This window comes from Buceros rhinoceros, unplaced genomic scaffold (genome assembly GCF_000710305.1).
Source record: "Buceros rhinoceros silvestris isolate BGI_N320 unplaced genomic scaffold, ASM71030v1 scaffold19098, whole genome shotgun sequence".
In the NCBI taxonomy this organism is placed as follows: domain Eukaryota; kingdom Metazoa; phylum Chordata; class Aves; order Bucerotiformes; family Bucerotidae; genus Buceros; species Buceros rhinoceros.
Window position 1 is genome coordinate 8,152 of NW_010425335.1, and position 19,236 is coordinate 27,387.

At 39.2% G+C, this 19,236-nt stretch overlaps 1 protein-coding gene across 1 annotated transcript; it reads left to right on the top strand.

The window, feature by feature from the left end:
- Window positions 1–506: 506 nt before the first annotated feature.
- LOC104497828 (transcriptional repressor protein YY1) lies at window positions 507–15,017 on the top strand. Its single transcript, XM_010141118.1, has 4 exons — window positions 507–721; window positions 10,045–10,105; window positions 12,583–12,741; window positions 13,824–15,017. The coding sequence occupies exons 1-4, from the start codon at window positions 507–509 to the stop codon at window positions 14,004–14,006; spliced, it is 618 nt and encodes a 205-aa protein (XP_010139420.1). The 3' UTR covers window positions 14,007–15,017.
- The last annotated feature ends 4,219 nt before the right edge of the window (window positions 15,018–19,236 follow it).

Sequence of the window (19,236 nt, forward strand, 5' to 3'; positions counted from 1 at the left end):
GTATTGAAAAACTTTAATTTTATGTACAGGTCCTAAAGTCCACTACTTTTTTTTTTTTATGTTTCTTGTCCCTCTGACACTTCTGTTGGAGGTCAAGGAAGTCTGAGGGCTCTGGAGTAAAGATCAGTAGTCCTAATGTTATAGGGTAGATATCTGCCACTCCTCTCATAGGCTTATTTTGTTATCCACTGCTGTTGATATCCAAAATTGGTATGGTGGAGGTTAAAGGAATTAAGTATTTAGGTGTTGTTTCAGGAAAAGTGCATTATCTTTCAAATACAGCCAACATTTATGTGATTGTTCTGCTTGTTTGTTTTTAAGTAGATATATAACTTCTGCCCTTCTTTTTTCTCTCAGCCACTGTGATCTTTCAGTGTTCTTAATGCTGTAACTGTATGAATGTCTTTTTGCTCTTTACAGTTAGCGTGGAAATCTGGAAGTGCAGTGTATTCTTTTAAGTGTGCAGCAATAGTGAATTTGCATTGAGATGTTACCTAATAACTTACATGCAGTTTAGATCTGTAGTACGTATTGAGTTCAGTGTTTTGTATCTTTCAGATGATAAAAAAGATATTGACCATGAAACAGTGGTGGAAGAGCAGATCATTGGAGAGAATTCTCCTCCAGATTACTCAGAGTACATGACAGGGAAGAAACTTCCTCCTGGTGGAATACCTGGCATTGACCTCTCAGACCCCAAACAACTGGCTGAATTTGCTAGGTAAGTTGGAAGAAAGGATTTTTAAACTGCTTTTTTTTTTTCCTTTTCACTGGTTTAATTATAGAATTGTTAGGCAAAATAAATGGCAGATTTAGTGTGCCTTGTTGTTCTGTGTAATCATCTTCTGAAACAAGGGCCTTAATTCAGACCAGAGCAGCTGATACTGTGTTCGAATAACTGAGTTTTATACTCAGCACTGATTTCTTCAGTGACTTCTGGTCTTTAGTTCTTATTGGGTAAGACAGGACCTAAATACATGGTAGACTGCATCTTTTACATGACAGGAGGTATCTTTAATGTTGAGTAGTCTCAGATTGATTCTTCAGTTACAAAGGATCAGGTAAGTTAAATGTCACATTCAATTTGTTCCATACTCAAAAGCTAGACTACAATATTTAGTTTGTAAAGCCACTTACTGTTCTTTTTCACCTGCTTCTTATTTCTGAAGCTCTAGATCTTAAAATTTCTTGTTAATGAAATCATGTGTCATGCACTTTGAAGTGCCGCTGGTAATTGCAATTCACAATTGGTAACTACCGCTTGGATTTTCCTCTAATGAATCAGAATTGTCACTCATTTGCATATCAATACATTGACCTGACTTACAAGGTGACTTTTACTTTCAAATAGAGGTGAAGTGACTGAAGCTGCGAGCTGCTGGGAAGTACCCAGAGTATCACTAAGTGTCACGGGTGTGTGTGTTTTGTTTTGTTTTTCCGCACTCTCTCTGCAGAGCCCCTGGCTCTGGTATAGAGTGTTAAGGGCAGCTGGTGGCCGCCAGACAGCAACCGTGAGGTCACCAGGGAAGTCTGCTTTGGCACCAGGAAGCAGTGAGAGTAGGGTTGCCTTTGCAGCATTTACTTAGTCCTCTCCTTTGTGTGTGTGTGCTTGTAATTACCAAAGACACAGTGTGTGGACAGTGTTAATGCTGCTGTCTCCAAATATCTGAGCACAACTGTTAGCTTCCTGCAGCTGCCAGAATCAGTTTTTCCCATGCTGAAAGCAAGATGTACGTATGAAGCTACACTTACTTTCATTTTGTTACCAGTTGGCTATTCTTTTAGAGCTCAGGCGCACAATTCTGATACTTAGAGCATGTGGATGATCAGATGTTGTTACTCTTACTTCCTGGGTCAGGTAGTAGAGGGAGAAGTCTGGTGGAAGGTGTCCCTGCCTGTGGCAGGGGTGGCTGGAACTACATGATCTCTAAGGTCCCTTCCAACCCAAACTATTCTATGATTCTCTGTTTGCTTGTTTTTTATTTTTTGTTCGTTTGTTGTTACCACAAGGGGTTTTCAGCTGATTACTAGCTGGCAGAAACTGTTGAGACAAGTTCTGGTTTGGCTTCTTGGATAGGCACATCTTGGTGTCCAGTGTGTGCATCTAATCTTTGACCTCTTTGACCTTGATGCTTTTTACAGGCTTATTCTGTTACTCTTCAGTGTGCTGGCAATCCTCTGGCACAGACACAGCCTCATTCCACAATTACTTTCAGTAAATTCGTTGAAGTGTGGATGTTGAAGGCTCCTGGAGGGATAGTTTTGGAGGGCTTGCTCCCTATTTCAGGCTATCTGGTCTGGAAGTGTATAAAAACACATCACGAAAAACTGAGAACAGGTTTTTATCTGATGTGGTGGGTGGTTCTAGCTATTGATACTGTTGTTACTTGTTTTACTGTTGTTGATCAAAATGATTGTGTTTTCCTCCGAGACCTGCTGAAAAGTTAATACATTTTTTTGTGGAAGCAAATGTTTAAGTGATATTCCGAGTGTACATAGTGTTCTAATTCGAAAATGTTACTTAAACATTTCTACTCGTTGTGGCCTTAGAATGGTACTCTTGGTTGTTTTAAAACATGTTGAAACCTTTGGTTCTATTAAACATTGAAGTACTAAATAGCTGTCTTTTGTTAGGAAGTTCAAATAGTTTCTCTTAGGGTATTCTCCATGCAAATGCTGAGTGTTTTTCTCCAGGTTGGTTTGAATACTTGAAATGGTTGCCAGGATGTGAGCTTCATGAAATGACCAAATTGCTTCTATAACATCTCTCTCATGTTTCTTAATATACTGTATCTTTGGGTTTTAGTTAGTTTTCGGTTGAGAAGAGTGGCAGCTGTCAGTAATTTAAAATGACAACTTTTTTTAATTCATGGCAGGATGTTCTAAGAAGTTCTAGAGCTAGAAATTGTAGCAAATGATGGAAAGATTGAGGTCTGTGTATACAGTCTCTTCTGTTAATATGTATCTGTACGGCAGATAAAAGAGAATCAACTTCAGTTGTAGGAAAACGTTGTGGTAAAGTAAGCAGCTTGGGGAGACATCACCTTTAGTAATATTCCCAAGTTACTCAAAACCTGTGAAGGATTGTTCTGCTAGCTTAATTGTAGCTACGTGAAAATTTGAACCATAACCTTTTTTAAGAAAGGTTTATTTTGTTTCTTGTTCAGATTGTTCTCTCTGAAACTTCACTCTCACCATAAAAAAAAAAAAAACCAAACCAAAAAAAAACCCAACAACAACAAAAAAGCTCCCCAAAAAACCATGTTAGTTGTATGTTAGATTTTAAATGGTTGTGTATAAGGCTGAAGAATACGGGTATATTAGAATTTTAATATTGCTTGTTAAGGTGTTGGTCTTCTTGCAGTGACGCATGTTGAAGAGACTCCTTTTAGCTAATAACAATTCAAGCAGTCATATCTACAAACGTATTTTTATACTAATAAATTGTCTTGTTGATCTAGATTGTTGCATGCCATATCAGTGATAGAAAGAACTGGGTTTGGAGGTCCTAGGAATAGGGCAGTTAATGTGAAAATAATGTGTTTATTTAGTGTAAAGTTCCCTCTGATAGTTGCGAGCATCACTGGTTGCTTTACAGTTGAGAATTTTGAAATTCTTGGTACCTGTGTTATGAAAACTTGGAGCAGCACAGGAAGTTGAAACTTACTTTTGAATTTACTAAGTAGCTTCACATGCTGTAAGTAAGATTTTGAATAATAAATTTGTATTTTTGACTTTAATAGATAATTGTGCACAGTCTACATATAAGGAAGAATAAACTGGCTAGTAAAATTGTATGTGTATTTTGTGCAGTCGAGAGCAAGTTATTTTGGGTTGCTTTCTTGTTTTCTTCAAGGTAGTTGGAAAAATCTCACTGTACATTTGTAGAAATCAGCTACTCAAAACCAGGCTAGGTGAGTTGCTTATAACCATGCAGCTTATTTTGATTAAAGATAAATTGACTGAAATGTGCATCAATTCTTGGAAACAAAATTCTGAGTTTAAGTTTAAACAGGCAGAGCTTGAGTTCTTGTGGCAACAGCTTTCAGGCAAGGTTCTGGAGTTCTGATCATGGTCTGGTTAGTGAGAGGTAAGGCAGGGGTGAACTTGATGCTTGAAGTCCTCTGTAGCTCTGCAGCCCTTAAAAATAATTAAAGAAAAGAATTAAAAAACCCCACCAAACTAGTAATTCAGCATCTACAATGGGCACCACTGCTACTCAGCAGCTAGGTGGCACTAGTGGAGTGAGAGCTGTCTCTTGTGATACAATTGTCTTTCACTGCCTTTTTTTTTTTTTAGTGAATTTGTCATTGAGTCACATAGTAGGAATCCGGATCCTTGAACTGGAACTCTTACACCTTGAAAAGCTGTACATTACATTCTAAACCTATTGAAAACACTGAATAAACATGCTGTAGCAAAACATTAAGATGTGTTCAGTAATGCATAGACAAATGACCATGAATTATGCCTTTGTTGGGCAATTTATCACCTTCTACAAATTATTTCATTCTCCTGGACTTATGCATTTTCTCTAGTATGCTCTAAAAATGCAATAAAGAAAGAAAAAAAGATGTGGCTTTCTCCTAGGTAGTCATATCAGAATATGAAATGTTAGTTTTGAATGATCTGCTCAAAGAAATAAAACCTAATAAATGACCCTGTTCCCATTGGATACCTTTGGGATGCTGGAAATCCTTTCAGGTGAAATAGATGTTTCATCCAAATTGATGTTCCATAAATTGATTACAAGTCATTCTGTAGTTTTCTGCAAAGTCCTATCTACTTGGTAATAAAAGTTTGGGGAAGTTACAGACATATTTCTAGCTGGTGCATGTGGCAAATTCCCTCAACCAAAGCCACTGAAAAGGGTATCCCTGATTGCCCTCTCCCTCCCTGTTACCCTCCAGACAGATGCATGGCTGAACTGGCTAAAGGCAGCAGAATAGAGACATCAGTAAAACTAAGAAATAAGAGGGGGATATGCTACAGCTGGGAAAGGGGCACAGTAAATAAGTCCTAGCAGTAAAAACTTCATGGCTTTGTCTTCTGCTCTGCTCAGTACCTTCTCTGAAGGACAGCTGATGTGAGGACTGCCCTTCCTTTCTATCCACTTTCCAAAACCTACGGAAAACAAAGGAGAGGAAACTGCGTTAGAGTTTGAAATTGGACACCCTTCTTAGAAGTGACAAAGCATTGTGGTCACCTAGATTTATGACCTAAGCCTCTTTATAAGGTATACGCTTTTGTATTGGTTTTGTTCTTGTTATAGAGAGGCTTAAAGGGCAGTAAACTACAATTGCTTTACCCAAAGTGTTCTAAGGGAGGGGAAATACCTTGCACTATACCACACTGCAGAGGTCACTCTTTCTGTTCACACATATGATATTCTTCATAACTGGAGCAAAACTAGTAGGGTTTTTTTGACAGAATCTTGGAGAGAAAGAGAACAACAACTTTTTATGACATTTTCCTATCTAATTGTGACCGAAGCATGGTAAAATGTGAGCTGTGGGCTCTCTGGTTGCAGCCAGATCCCTAGGACACATCTTGCTGCTTCCCTTTTGTCTATTTTTCCAAAAGCCAGTCTAGCCAGTTTCAGGTGTTCTTCAGCACAAATGAATTCTTGTAGCAGTATAGGGCCATGATGCTCATGTTATTTCTGCCTCATTGGGCAGTACAAGGGGAATGGCAGAGTGAGGGAACGGATCAGAAGAGGCAATGCTGATAGAGAATAATTTTCTCCTACCTATTCTCAAAGATGAGGTCATCAGCACAAGTGAACATCACTGGTGTTCATTAGAGACCTTTAGGATGAGTCAAAGAAGTTGCCCAAGGGAGAGTTTATGTTAGATTTATGTGTAGAGGGAGAAGGAAGGACGTGAGATCATGGAATTTTAACAGACGGAAAAAAGGGAGATGATGAAACAAGGGGGCAATTTCATACTGGTATTTGTTTTTTTGATTTAGGATTTCCTTTATTCCTAGCCTTAACACTGTTGTTGTGGCTAATTTTTAAAATCAGATCTATTTACAAGACAACAGATTGTTGAGACTGACAGAGGTTTGGGGTGGGGATTGCTTCTGTCAGTATATACTGTTCTTTCAGTATAGCTGGGTACATGAAAGGGTGTAGTTAGCTCTGACTTTCTGATGCTGCACACTGACAGAGTTGCTTGCTTTATTTTGAACGAGTGGTTTAATACCTGTGATTTCACTCAAATCTTCTTTATTTATGGATGAGAGAGTGCTTTATGAGCTCATTCTGCAAAGCTCGTAAAGCTCTGGTGGCTTTCACACCTTCCTGCTCCCTCTGCTGTCCCCCATTCCCTCCCTCCACCCCAATACAGGTTAACAGATTTAGCTGTTAATCGCCATGTCCCAGTGCCTTGATCCAAATGGTGCACTTGCTAGTCTTTTGTGGTAACTAGTCTGTTGTTCCTGCTGCTAGGCATGGCCCATATCAACTCACTGCAGAAATGAAAATTCTGGTCCTACCAAATAAATTGACTTTCTGCAAAGGCAGCTGTTTCAGAAGTTCTGCCCAGGTATTAATGTGTCTAGTTGTTTTAAATAGTGATATGTGTTAGAGTTCTGTTTTTGATTAATGTTTCAAGCTAAGAAAACTTGGGCAGAGCTGACAGAGCTGCTGTACTAGTTGGGAGCCAAAAGTCTGACCACCAGCAAGAGCTACCTCCAGCAGTGTAGTTTAAGCCCAGATTCTAGTTTGATCTCTTTTTGCAGAAAATTGAAGTAAGACCAAAATATTTTTTCTAATATATTTGAATATGTAAGTCTTTAAATTCTTCTTGGAGTGATTGCCTGTATGGATTCCACAGCCTTGTAAGCAAGATGATTTTTGACCAAATGATCTGTCATAACTGTGCCTGTGGTATACGTGCCCTCATGCCTTTAAACCAACTGTACGAAGGGCCCATCAGTTGCTTGCTGCCTGTAGCACTGAAATATAAGGGACACTGTTTGCAGCCTCTTCCTGTTGAGGTGTCTGTTTCTCTTTTGTTGAATAGCTTGGTGGTTTGTTGAACCCTGTGCTTATACACAGTCTTGTTCCACATTTTAAGCTTAAGTTGGCAACTTCACTTACTTGCAGGAGGAATGAAAATATTTAAAATCTACTGCTTTATTAACTAAACTTTAATGGCATATTGTGGTCAATAGGGATGGAATGTTTTTACGTTCAAATATACTGCTGGGCTGATAACCCTCACTTAAGAAATAAAGCTTGAAAATTAAAAACTCAGCTTATTCCAGAATGGGTGCTCATAAAGTTATGTGCCAGCTCGGACACTGAACTGAAAAATGTAAGGCATGTGGTGAAGCTCCAGTCTGTCCCATGTCTGACCATCCAGTTCAGCTGCTATTGGTTCCTGAAGCTTCCATACTACACGGACCAATTACACTGTTGCAGCAGAGGCAAGACACCAGAGCTAGGAATAGGATTTAACCAGATGATCGGTGGGATCTTATGCCAAGTGTAAAGAATGCAGGTGTTGCCCACTAAATCTATTTATCACACCTCTTGTTAGTGATTCCTTTTCTGTCTAATCTCTCCCTTTATAGGTGGTCACTTAAGAATTCAGCCAGTAGTGTTTTTACTCACTCTGATGTCACAACACAGATATTTGGCCTATGAGGTTTTTTTTGCTTTTTTTGAGCGGGGGCTGGGCAAAATGAATCTGCCAACAATTAACAAGTTGATAGAGTTAGAAGCGAAGGTGCTGTTTTTGGTACCAGCTTTGTCCCCTAAGGGTGTGTGTTCTCTAATGACATTAAACCAAGAAAAAGTTATCCTGAAGATTAAGATAATAAAGAGGCTTTTCTATAGGAACAGATACAGTTTGCTGTGTTCAGGCAGCTTCTGTCCTTAAACTGCGTAAATGTTTAGGGATGGTGCCAGAAGAGGTTTGTCAACACAGATACCTCACACCTGTCTTCTGGGAGCTGTTAGTGTCTGTGAATGAGGGAATTGTTGGGTAAGATACTCTCCAGCTTCCATATTTTTGCCACATCTGGTTTTTTAACCCTGCAGGAGGTTGCGGTGTTCTTCAGTTAGCACTGTACATACTCAGCGTAGTCTGGAGGTGCTGAGCCAGCAGGAGATTCCTAAGTGTCCATTTAGAGAGGAGAACAAATTCAGCCTCTAAGTCCTTGGGTTTTAATGTTGTGTCTGTGAAGTGGCTAACTGCCAAGAGCTTTAGTCTATATGTGTTCACTTGAACTGTGTGACATCTGCAATACTTGGAGGATTCAGAGGGACAAGTGATAGCCTGCAGAGCCAAAGGAGACTTCTCCATCACATATGGCTCCACTGGCTGTTTCAAGAAGATTTTCCTGGATCCAGTCTTCAGGATTTCTCAGGGGGAGGTTTTTCCTCTCTTCTTGCTTAATTCAGCCTCACAAGGCCTTCCATCGCTGTCCTCTCTAACCCGTCCACGTGAAGGAGGCGGGTAAAACAGCCGATTTCAGCCATATGCATAGGAATGTGCAGTAACAAAGAAGACTGGACCCCGCCTGCAAAGAAACAATTGCTTATGTGGTTAAAATCGGAGGGATTTTAGCTTATTTTCCCTACGGCTCTTGGGCAATTGTTTTGAACATTTAGAGGATGCTGTTTAGCCAGTCAGATCAGTGTTTAAAAATGCATGTAAAAAAATTCATGTATGCACTACTTGGAAATTTCTTTCCCCAAGCTTGATCTTCCATATCTGTTTCCGGCAACTGAATTCGTGGGGATTAAAACTATCTTGGATAGCAACAGACTCCTCTCATTAATGTTGAGAACAGTGATTCTGGTAATTATGACCCTTCTGTTAAATTCAAGCCACTCATCTCTGTTTAATTGAGACTGGAGAGTACACCAGAAATCCTTTTGTTTAACTTACAGATATGTAGCTACCTTGTCATAGGGACATGCATATGACATATCTTGTATTGTATTACCAGGAAAAGTCATTCAGGAACTCGTATAAACAGACCAGCTCCCCTGCTACAGCAAGGTTTTGGAATGTGCCACATCTCCTTACCTCAGTGAGCCTCCAGCTGTATGAGGTGCATTTATTAACACCTATCTACCTCCACCTCAAGCTGGAGAGAAGCCGTTTCTTCATGATATTTTTTTCTTTTTTTAAGACAACACTACAGGTTTGAGAAATAAAGATAAGTGAAAGTGTAGTGCACTTCCCTGGAATAGTGTTCATACAGCTGGCTCTTCCCTGACATTCAGACAGGTGGTCATTACAACAGGACTCTTACAGCATTGTTTTCTACAGAGAGTCTTACTGTATTTGAAACACCTAACATATGCAGGCAATAGTTTGCTGGGCTCCTTATGTAGGAGAGACTAATGGCACCTGTAAAGTAGTGGTGAAGATCTCTATCAGTGATTGAGAGTAAATAGATTGTCAATTGCCAAGTGTAGAATCCATGTGTACAGTATCTTCATGTAAGAATAATTGTGGTTTCTGTGATTATAATGGATGTCTCATTGTCCGTGTAGATTCCACATCTTGCTTGCCTTCCTTGGTTTTTATTTCTTCTTCTGAAGACTTGTGTAGTGAATACTGAAGAATGGTTGAGGCTATTCTCTCTTTCATTCCTAGTGCAGAGACGGAGAGGAGGTGAAGATAAATGGGTACTGGGCAAACAAAAATGGAGATCTCAAAACCTCCTAACATACAGTATCAGTAATGTATGTATCAAACATATAGTATTAGTAAGGTATAAAACCTCCTTATAATTAGTATCAGAAAAAACATCTCTATTTCCACATATTCAGAGGACTATGAAGATAGTATTAAATGCTGTAGTCTGTATTTGAGAGATCCTTCTGGAAAAATTGAACTTTCCAAATGCGAAATTATTCTGTTAATATTATTATTGAAGGTTTTGAAAATATAAAACTGAGTACTGCTGATGCACGTAATACTATTGAATAGATGTGCACACTATATGGGCAGTTATGGGAGAAGAGTTGTCTTACTAATGTTTTTCTACTAATGTGTTTGGGTTTTTTTTGTCTTTAAGAATGAAACCAAGAAAAATTAAAGAAGATGATGCTCCACGAACGATAGCTTGTCCTCACAAAGTAAGTGAAGCACTCAGCTTCTGAGTAGGTAGTAATTTGTAGACCAGAATTTTGTATTGATTGTTTTCTCTTGAGAATAAATATATAAAATATCTTACTGTTAATAGACTACACTCAGTTAACTGTGTTTTAGTTGTTATTCTTTAGAGGCTTCCTTAAAAGTCTTTCATTGAATAATATATTATTCCCATTCCTTGTCTTAAGGTTAGTGCATCCCTAATCCTCTGGTAACCATGATGCACAGTCCCTAACATGCTGGTTTTACTGTTGTGATTTCCTGCCACACAAGAATACATACTTGAAAGACTGTTCTGAAAGCTGTTCAAAGTACGTTCCTAAGATCTATATATACTCTGCTTGGAAACTATGACAGATTTGGAGTCTAGATCAGGAATCAGCAATTGATGGTGCAGATGCCAAAGTCAGCATTATTGAAAGACTTCGAATTACATTCCACAGAGCTGGAAGGTGCGTCATCTTGAAAGAGAGAGAGGCATCTTGGAGATACAATTCTGACTCACTGGGAGCAGGGATGCCTCTGTCTTGAATAAATGTTGCCAGTCACATAGATTGGTAGCATCCAGCTTTACTGCATTATCCAGCTTTTGTAGAGCTTGCGTTAGCTGACTTTGTAATGAAAAAAGATAAATACAATCTTGCTGACTTCTGGTCTAGATAAGTGTGAGCCTAAGCAAATAATCAGGGCAGATAGCAAATGGTACACATTAGAAAGCATGAATAGAAGGCTTCTTTCTGACAGCCATAGTCTAAGGAATTTGCTGGATTCCTCTTTGTGCTTATATTGATTTCCAATTCTGCACATTCTACAAGGATCATGTTTTTATTGTAGTACAGTATGTGGAGATACAGGAACAGCTACTCCTTACAATGCTGAGGAATGCTGCCTTCATTTCTTTGATTTACTTTTTCATAGCCTCAACTTCATCTGAACGGGGGGGGGAAAAAAAGAATATTCTTTCCTTCCATTTTCTCTCTTCTAGTGTTTCTAGACTTTTTGCATTTATGACTTCAGTTTAAAAATGAAAAATACTATAGAAGATGGAACTGCTCCTCTCAAAGGCAAGCCGGGTCTTTGAAATAAATGCAAAAAGTTGATGGTATGTTTATTTTGGTGCTGCTTTGCCCCACTCAGTTCTGTTACATGCAATGAATGGTGGCACAACACTTCATAAATTAGACAAATTCTAGTGCCTGAAGAGAGAACTCTTCCTAACAGTGGCATTTCCCCCTTTCTTAAGAAATAAGGCGTATTTAAATATGGTTTAGTTTTGAGAGAGAAGGAAAAAAAATTTCTGAAGAGGAAGCCTGCAGAATTTAAGATTAGCAATTTAATGTTCCTTTAGGTTCTGTCATAAAATTTTATGCCTCATAACACAGTGAAGTTGGTAGACTAGTTTTACGTAAGTTGAAACAGCATCACTTGGAGTACAATACCATTTACATCGTTAATTGGATTTTGTGAGGGATTGTGAACCTTGTGGAAGACATTTATAAAACATATGACAGATGTCTGTTGTTGGGCACCAAACAGTGAAAAAAAGGCGTAGCGAGGTTAGGTAAAGAGAGCCTCTGGTCACTGCTGGCTTAAGTGCACTCTGGAATCAAAAGTAGTATTCCTGTGTCACTGCAGCATGGACCCCGGCTTAAGATTTCTGATGCTGTACCTGAGTTAATGTATGTTTTGCTTTTAGGCTGAGCTGGCACTTACTCAGAGATTCTGCTACCTTAATCAGTTGCCCAGTATCACGTTGTAGGTAGCAGTGGCAGTCTGTTTATATCTCAGCATGGTAGCAATCATGGTACCTGCTGCTGCAGGTTTGGAGAATGTAGTTTCTGTAAGCTGTTACACGCTGGAAACCCTCTTGGTCCATTTCTCCTCAGGAATGAGGACAGAGAAGGAAGAGGACGCAGTATTAGGAGATGGAGTGAAGTACATACAAATTAGTACTAGAGAATAATCTGTGGTTTATTAAATACTATATCATATATTATAGTACTGTAGTACTCAATGTAGCAACTGAAGAATATACCATAGGTATCCATGAGCTATTGTTCTGTCGTTTTTTTTTTTTTTCCTGTGAAACTGTAAGTGCTTTTGTTTGTTTTTTTTTCATTTGCTTCTATCAGAGCTGCATCTTCTCCATGAGGCTGTCCTATTACTCATTTGACTGCACTTGCGTCATAATACTGAGGAGAGGGTTTGGGGTCTTTTTGTTTGGGATTGTGTGGGTTCGTGGGTTTGGGGGTTTTTTTGCTATGTCAGCTTTTAAAATGATTAGTTCTCTTGGTTCTGCTTTTTTTTTTTTAAATAAATGTGAGGAGTCTTCTTTTCAGAGCCAATTTTTAAAACAGTGTTCAGAGTATAAAAGCATATTAAATGCTTATACTGTAGTAGATAAAATCTTCTTTATCAGAACTAGTTTATCTACTAATTGAGTTTCACTGTTCTTTTTAAGGGCTGCACAAAGATGTTCAGGGACAACTCTGCCATGAGGAAGCATCTGCACACTCACGGCCCTCGAGTACACGTATGTGCAGAATGTGGCAAGGCCTTTGTGGAGAGCTCGAAACTAAAGCGACATCAGCTAGTTCATACCGGAGAGAAACCCTTTCAGGTATTGTTAACCTCCAGATATAAGTACCAGCGTTTATTGGGTGAACACCTGTAGACTGTAACTGCAATCTAATTTCCGTATGACTTTGGGATGCACTGAATGATTGCTTTAAAAATGGGAAGGCCACTTCACCTCATGAGGCTAGAATTTAACTATTTCCATGGGCTTTTGTTAGAAGTTAGCAAGTTGTATGTACTTGGGAGATACCTTCCAAAATGTGATGTAAAGTTACCCGCTTGAAAAATGGTGTCTGCAGTTAGTGCTGAAGGAGGACAATGTCTCTTTCTCCTCATCTTCTTTCCAACTTAGCACTTGCAGAAGCTGAGACTCAGGGCTGTTTGCTCAGTTGAGTTGTGATAACAAATTTTCAGTAGTGGGTATTGATCAGTTTTCAGCAAAATTACAGTAGTCACTGAATCTTTCCATGCATGTGAAGTCATGTGAACTTTTTCACGGGTATTCATAGTCTTGAGCATAGTTCTGTCCTCCAGTACACATTTCAGATAGGTCGGTTTCTTGTTGGTGGGATGTTTTGGGGTTTTTTTTAATAAATTATTTCAGAAACTTGATTTGCAGCCCTCAGGCATTCACTTGGATGTGTGTGCTGGATCTGCTGTTTGGTAAATGCAAGTATTTACTGCTAAAGATGCTGCCCTTTGTACTCCAAGGACATCTTAAAAGTAAAGCTGGTAAAATGAGCAAATCTTTGTGAATTATCACTGAGGGGGGGAAATTCTGATGTGAAGCATTGTTTCTGTTTTCCAGTACAGCATGGCAAAATACTGTTTCAGGTGCAGAGGTGTTTTGAATCAAAGCATTTGCTTGCAAAGCTCAAAATTATACCCGTCTTTGAAAATAGGTACTCTGGTACCTAATATGCTACTGTGGTAAAAAAATACCCTTAAGTATTCATTCTGTTTTAATGCAATTTATAAGTGCTGCCCAGGGATTCACCTATAATAATTTTTGGTAATGAGCTTCGTGTTTGTGCAGTCTGGTGACTTGAAGAGGAGTGTTCTAGTCAGTGACTGATACAAGTACTACTTTGTTAGCTGATGGAGTATGTCTCTTCCTTTCAACAGTGTACGTTTGAAGGATGTGGAAAGCGTTTTTCACTGGACTTCAATTTACGCACACATGTGCGAATTCACACTGGCGACAGGCCCTACGTTTGCCCATTTGACGGCTGCAATAAGAAGTTTGCGCAATCAACTAACCTGAAATCTCACATCTTAACACATGCTAAGGCCAAAAACAACCAGTGAAAGTTGGAGGAGAAAGTTCTTGAACTCAAAGCATCTTACAGGAGAATGAATTGGAAATAAATACGCCTCCCCTTTGTATATTGTTTCTAGGAAAGAATTTTAAAAAAAGAACCCTACAAACTTAAAGGACGTGTTTTGATAAGTAGTAAATAAAAGGCAAAAAAACCCCCACAAAAAAACCAAGGTGACATTGCTAAGATGCCCTACCTTGCTCTGTTATCCCGTTTCAAGAACACGGTGTTTTGTAAAGAGTGGCCCCAACTGCAGGGGCCAGTTCATGAACTTGCATCAAAAAAGACAATTCTTTATACAACAGTGCTAAAATTGGACTTCTTTTCACGTTCTTATAAATATGAAGCTCACCTGTTGCTTACAATTTTTTTAATTTTGTATTTTCCAAGTGTGCATATTGTACACTTTTCGGGGATACGCGTAGTAATGCTATGTGTGATTTCTCTGGAGGTTGATAACTTTGCTTGCGGTAGATTTTCTTTAAAAGAATGGGCAGTTACATGCATACTTCAAAAGTATTTTCCTGTAAAGAAAAGAAGTTATATAGGTTTTGTTTGCTATCTTAATTTTGGTTGTATTCTTTGATGTTAACACATTTTGTATAATTGTATCGTATAGCTGTAATGAAATCGTAGTATCAAATATTAGATGTGATTTAATAGTGTTAATCAATTTAAACCCATTTTAGTCACTTTTTTTGGAGAAATACTGCCAGATGCTGATGTTCAGTGTAATTTCTTTGCCTGTTCAGTTATGGAAAGTGGTGCTCAGTTGTAGAATGTATTGTACAGGCACTGACCTTTTATTAACACCTGATAATATGTACATCCCATGTAATAGAAAGGGCAACAATAAAACAGCGGTCCTAAAGAAAGAGTATGGCAGAAAATGATCTGTAAGCACAGTCGATTTTCTTCTGTTGTCCAGAGCAGTCCTAGTTCCTCTTGACCTCCCAGAAATTGGAAGCTAAATAAAATCAAGTTTCCTTTACTTTGCATTTAGTTACGATGATTTGTGATGAACTGGCGTAATGCCACAGCAGGTGGAATACCTGTACAGAACTGCTGCCTCTAATTCTGTTTTGAGTGACCGAGACTTCCATTAACTAGAACGGTGGATTTGGAGACTCGGCAGCGTAGTGGGGAGTTCTCAGTGTGCCTGGACAGCAACTAGGTAAAACAGAACAGTAAATAATGAAATGGGCACTTCTGTTTAGCCAAGGTGAGGAAGGTCGGAGGTTTAAATGCAGTAACAATACAGAATGGGAGAACGGTAGGGTTTGAGAGGGCATATCAGGAAAAAAGGGAAATTGTCTTTTTCTTTTGACTCACTTGTTGAGTGTCACAATGAAAATTCTTGGAACCTCGTTGCACACCTTTTACTTCAAAGCAGGAACTTGGAGTTCTTTGAGAATGTGGTGGAGTTTTGATGGTCTAACTAAAAGTGGTTACTACTCATTCATTCAAGTGTTCAAAGTAAGAAATTTGCATATACTATAGTAAAATGTGGCAGATTAATAAACAAAAGAACATGCATAGAAATGCAGAATGACTATTTTTAGAGGCCTGTGACATTTTAATACAGTAAAAACTATTGTTAATCTTTTTTCTGAATTCTGTTCTTAGAAGGTTCATCAAATTTTTTGTTCCTAATACTGTAAAACTTACTTTTAGAGTTCAGTTTTGGTGGTAGTGGAAAAATCATGGGTAATAACGAAACTGCACTTAAAACCAAGGGAATTTTCATCTGTACGTAAGTCAGTCTGAACACAGCAGCTCTAATCTGAGGTTATTAGGGGCAGAAAGACAGATGGAGCATTTAATTGTAAAGTATGTATTAGATTTTTGGCAGTATTTTTTTTATATATATAAGCAGTTCTTTGAACAGGACAATATATTGAATCTTGTACAGTTATAGTTAAATTAAATTCTGTATACAGTTAAATTAGTGTCTATTCTTTTTGGAAGGAAATAAAATCAGTTCAGTCTAGTTCTAACTGACCTTACATTTTTTCTTAAACATTATATATGATGGTGTTGGGCTTGCACAGAGGTTTGCCTTTCTGTGTCATAAAGTGGTACCCATTTTGGTGAATTGCCAAGTAAAGAGATTCCTTGATGGTGTCAGTACTTCATCCTTGAACATGCATTTGATACTAAATTATTTATATTAAATACTGATTTGAGCATTAACTGGGAACTGCAACTTGTGCTGTCCCTGGTTATATTGCATCTGATTATGGAGAGAAATATGAGAAATTTTCATCTAGGCCTCAAATAGTTGCATTCAGTACACCCTGAGCATAAGTAGCAGCACTTAGTAGCATGAAAGATCTTGTCACTAGTTCATTCTACGTTGGGTATAAATAAATAATTGCATTGAGCAGCTGCTGTAAGTTATTTAAGGTTTTAAAGTATAATTAGCACATCTTGTTCTTGAAATGTCATGCGTAGTTGATTCCAGAGTTCTCCTTACAGCTTTTCAGTGGAGAAATTACAGGCTTTGCTAATAGCAGCTGAGTTGACTTTGAAACCGCCGTTGTCAGCCTGCTATCTTCCTGCGTTAGACCACCAGTTTGTGAGCAAGTTCAGGTAAGGGGAGGAGAGTTGGAGGGATGGGGAAGTACAGCCAGTGGTTTTAAAGCTGGCAGAAGCTCTAAGTGCTCCCTCACCATGCCTGTTCTACTGCTCATTTGATCATACATTTCATACTACCTTACCTGGTTATCCTGTTGAAATGGAATGAGACAAACTCTCTAGCGTGTACCTTTTGGCTCAAACGTTTCATTTCTTAAACCGTAGAACTCCCCATAGACTTTTCTAGCTGTGTCTATTGGTAGTCTGCCTGCTTTAAGTATGAGACAAACTGAACTTAAATACCTACCACTTCTGGAGATTATCTTGAGAAGGTTGTGGGTTGAACACAGGCACAGATCAGAAATGCTAAAGGAATGAATTCTTCGTGAAGTGGAATGACAGGATTTCAGCTGAAGTTGCGCTTGATTTTAGTTACCTCCTTTTCCAAGAGGCTTGCTGTTGAATTGAGGTAGTCCGATGTGACAGTCCTCCCCCCGCAGTGGCCACAAATAGTCCATCAACAGAGCCAAATACTAAACGCGTTCTAACGACATAGCTTGTCAGCAGAAAGGTAGTTTTTAAAGGCAGTCAGAGATCCTTTCCTGCTTGCACAGTAAGTAAAAAGCCATAATTAACAAATGGCAAAATGATTGAGGCTTTAAGACATTCAAAGGAAACTTAGCTGTTTGAAGTGCCAGATGAAGAGTAACAGCAGTGGCAATAAAAGGTGGTTTTGCTTGGTCATCACCTGCCTTAAGGTGCTCACAGGATATTTTATCACTTTGTTCCATGGAAAAACATGCCGATCAGTCTTTCTGCTCAGTTAAGACAAAGAAATACAAGGACAGTATGTGCTCAGTAGCATTCTTCAGAACATGGTTGCTTAATGCCTTGAAGAAATGGAGAAAAATTGGTATTTTTTTGCCAGGGCTGCTAGACAAACCAGTCTAGGAAGTCTGGACAGTTGAGTGGTAGCAGTTACTGGTGTTGATCCAGTTGTTCCATGATGATGGCACTTTGGAATAAAAGGTTGTGCAGCACCTTTTTTAAGTCTGTGTTCCAGGGGCTTGAGGAGGGAAGTAAGCAATGCTTGTGTCAGCGTGAATCTCAGCTTCTCAGGAGTAGCACTAATGTTCCTGTATTGACTACAGCTATGGAGAAATCAAAGGTCCTCCAAAAGCTCCAGAACATAGGGTGAATTTCAAAACTGGATGTTGGGTCTAAATTTTGCAGGTAGGAATAAGAATGAAATTTGGACTTGGGACAGGTACGGTTATTCATAGCTGTGTAAAAGGAGTAGTTAAAAAAGTATCACCTGCCTTAAAGTATCAAGAGCAAAAAGGTTTCTTCTATCAGCCTGATCTGGCAGGCCCAGGGCAAAAGAATGGGAGTGTGACATGAGGAAGGGTGTTTGAGATACTGCTGTAGAACACAAGCAGGAACATCGGTACTGTCATCTGTAAAGGTACAGACAAATTGGAGGAGGAACACTTGTACTTGCGTTGCATGAGACTCGGTGGTGTTAATTTTGATCGTGTGAATTGATTTAGTGTGTTCCAAAAGGCCAATAACATGAAGATGACATTACACCAATGGTTATATGTCACCTGGACGGCTACCGGCTTCGTTGTGTAAGGTAATGTAACTGGTGGTCTGTCACTTAGGTGCATTTTCTTTGTCTAGAATAAACCACTTCAGGCAAGTTTATGTGTACTCAAAATCATCCTATATAATTGAGGCTATTCTGTGTAGAATTTTTTTCAAGCCTTTTGTTTTTCTGGAAGTAGCCTGGAGAATATTGAATTTCCTTTTGGAGAAAAGTCATCAGATTCAGTGTAAGAGTTCGTGTGAATTTCTTTTTTTTGGTCCTGTCTTCCACTAAAGTGGAAGAAAACCACTGTTTTGCTGTAGGCAGGTGAGTAAGATCGCTTACAAAACTTTTTTAGACAGCTCCAGTTTCAAGGGGTTTTTGTCTTCTGTTACTTTTTTCCCTAACAGAAAAGCTGGCAGGTTGGATGCTGGTTGGGTACTATTCCTTCTGTTGTGTGTTACAGCGGGGACATGATGTGCCTCTTGTGAGCTCCTGTTCTCACCAGGTTCCTGCATAAACTGGAAGCTCTCTTCAGGAGCAAGCCTGAAGTTCTGTGGAAATGTTGGTCAGTTCCGGGAGAAAGAGAAAAGGACGTGGAGTCTGTGGGGTCCTTGCAGGACTTCTGGATGCTTCTCTTGCCACCACTTTGATGTTAAGTGTTCTTGCAGGTGTAAGTGTGGTTTCTCTCTAATCGGGCTGATACTAGCATCTGTGTCAGTGCTTTACCGCAGCCTGTACAGATCCTCCTGAACAGCAGTTTGCCAGGAGATGGCAGTGAATTACCAGTTTGTACAGCGTGACCAGCAGACAGAACAGCAAAGTGTCAGGGTATCCCTGTGCGGTCAGGTGTGTGTAGGGTGTCCTGTGGTGTTGGAACATGCCAGTGTCAAAGGGCAAGTTTCCAGCACACCAGTGCAGAAGAGTCAGTGTAACTCTGTGCTGATTTCTGAGAGTCCCAGGTGTGCTCGTGTGTTGGTGAAAAGCACCAGCAAGGCAGGGAAAATAAAGACTGTAAATAAAAACTGGTGAGTGTGACCTGGATCACATGTTT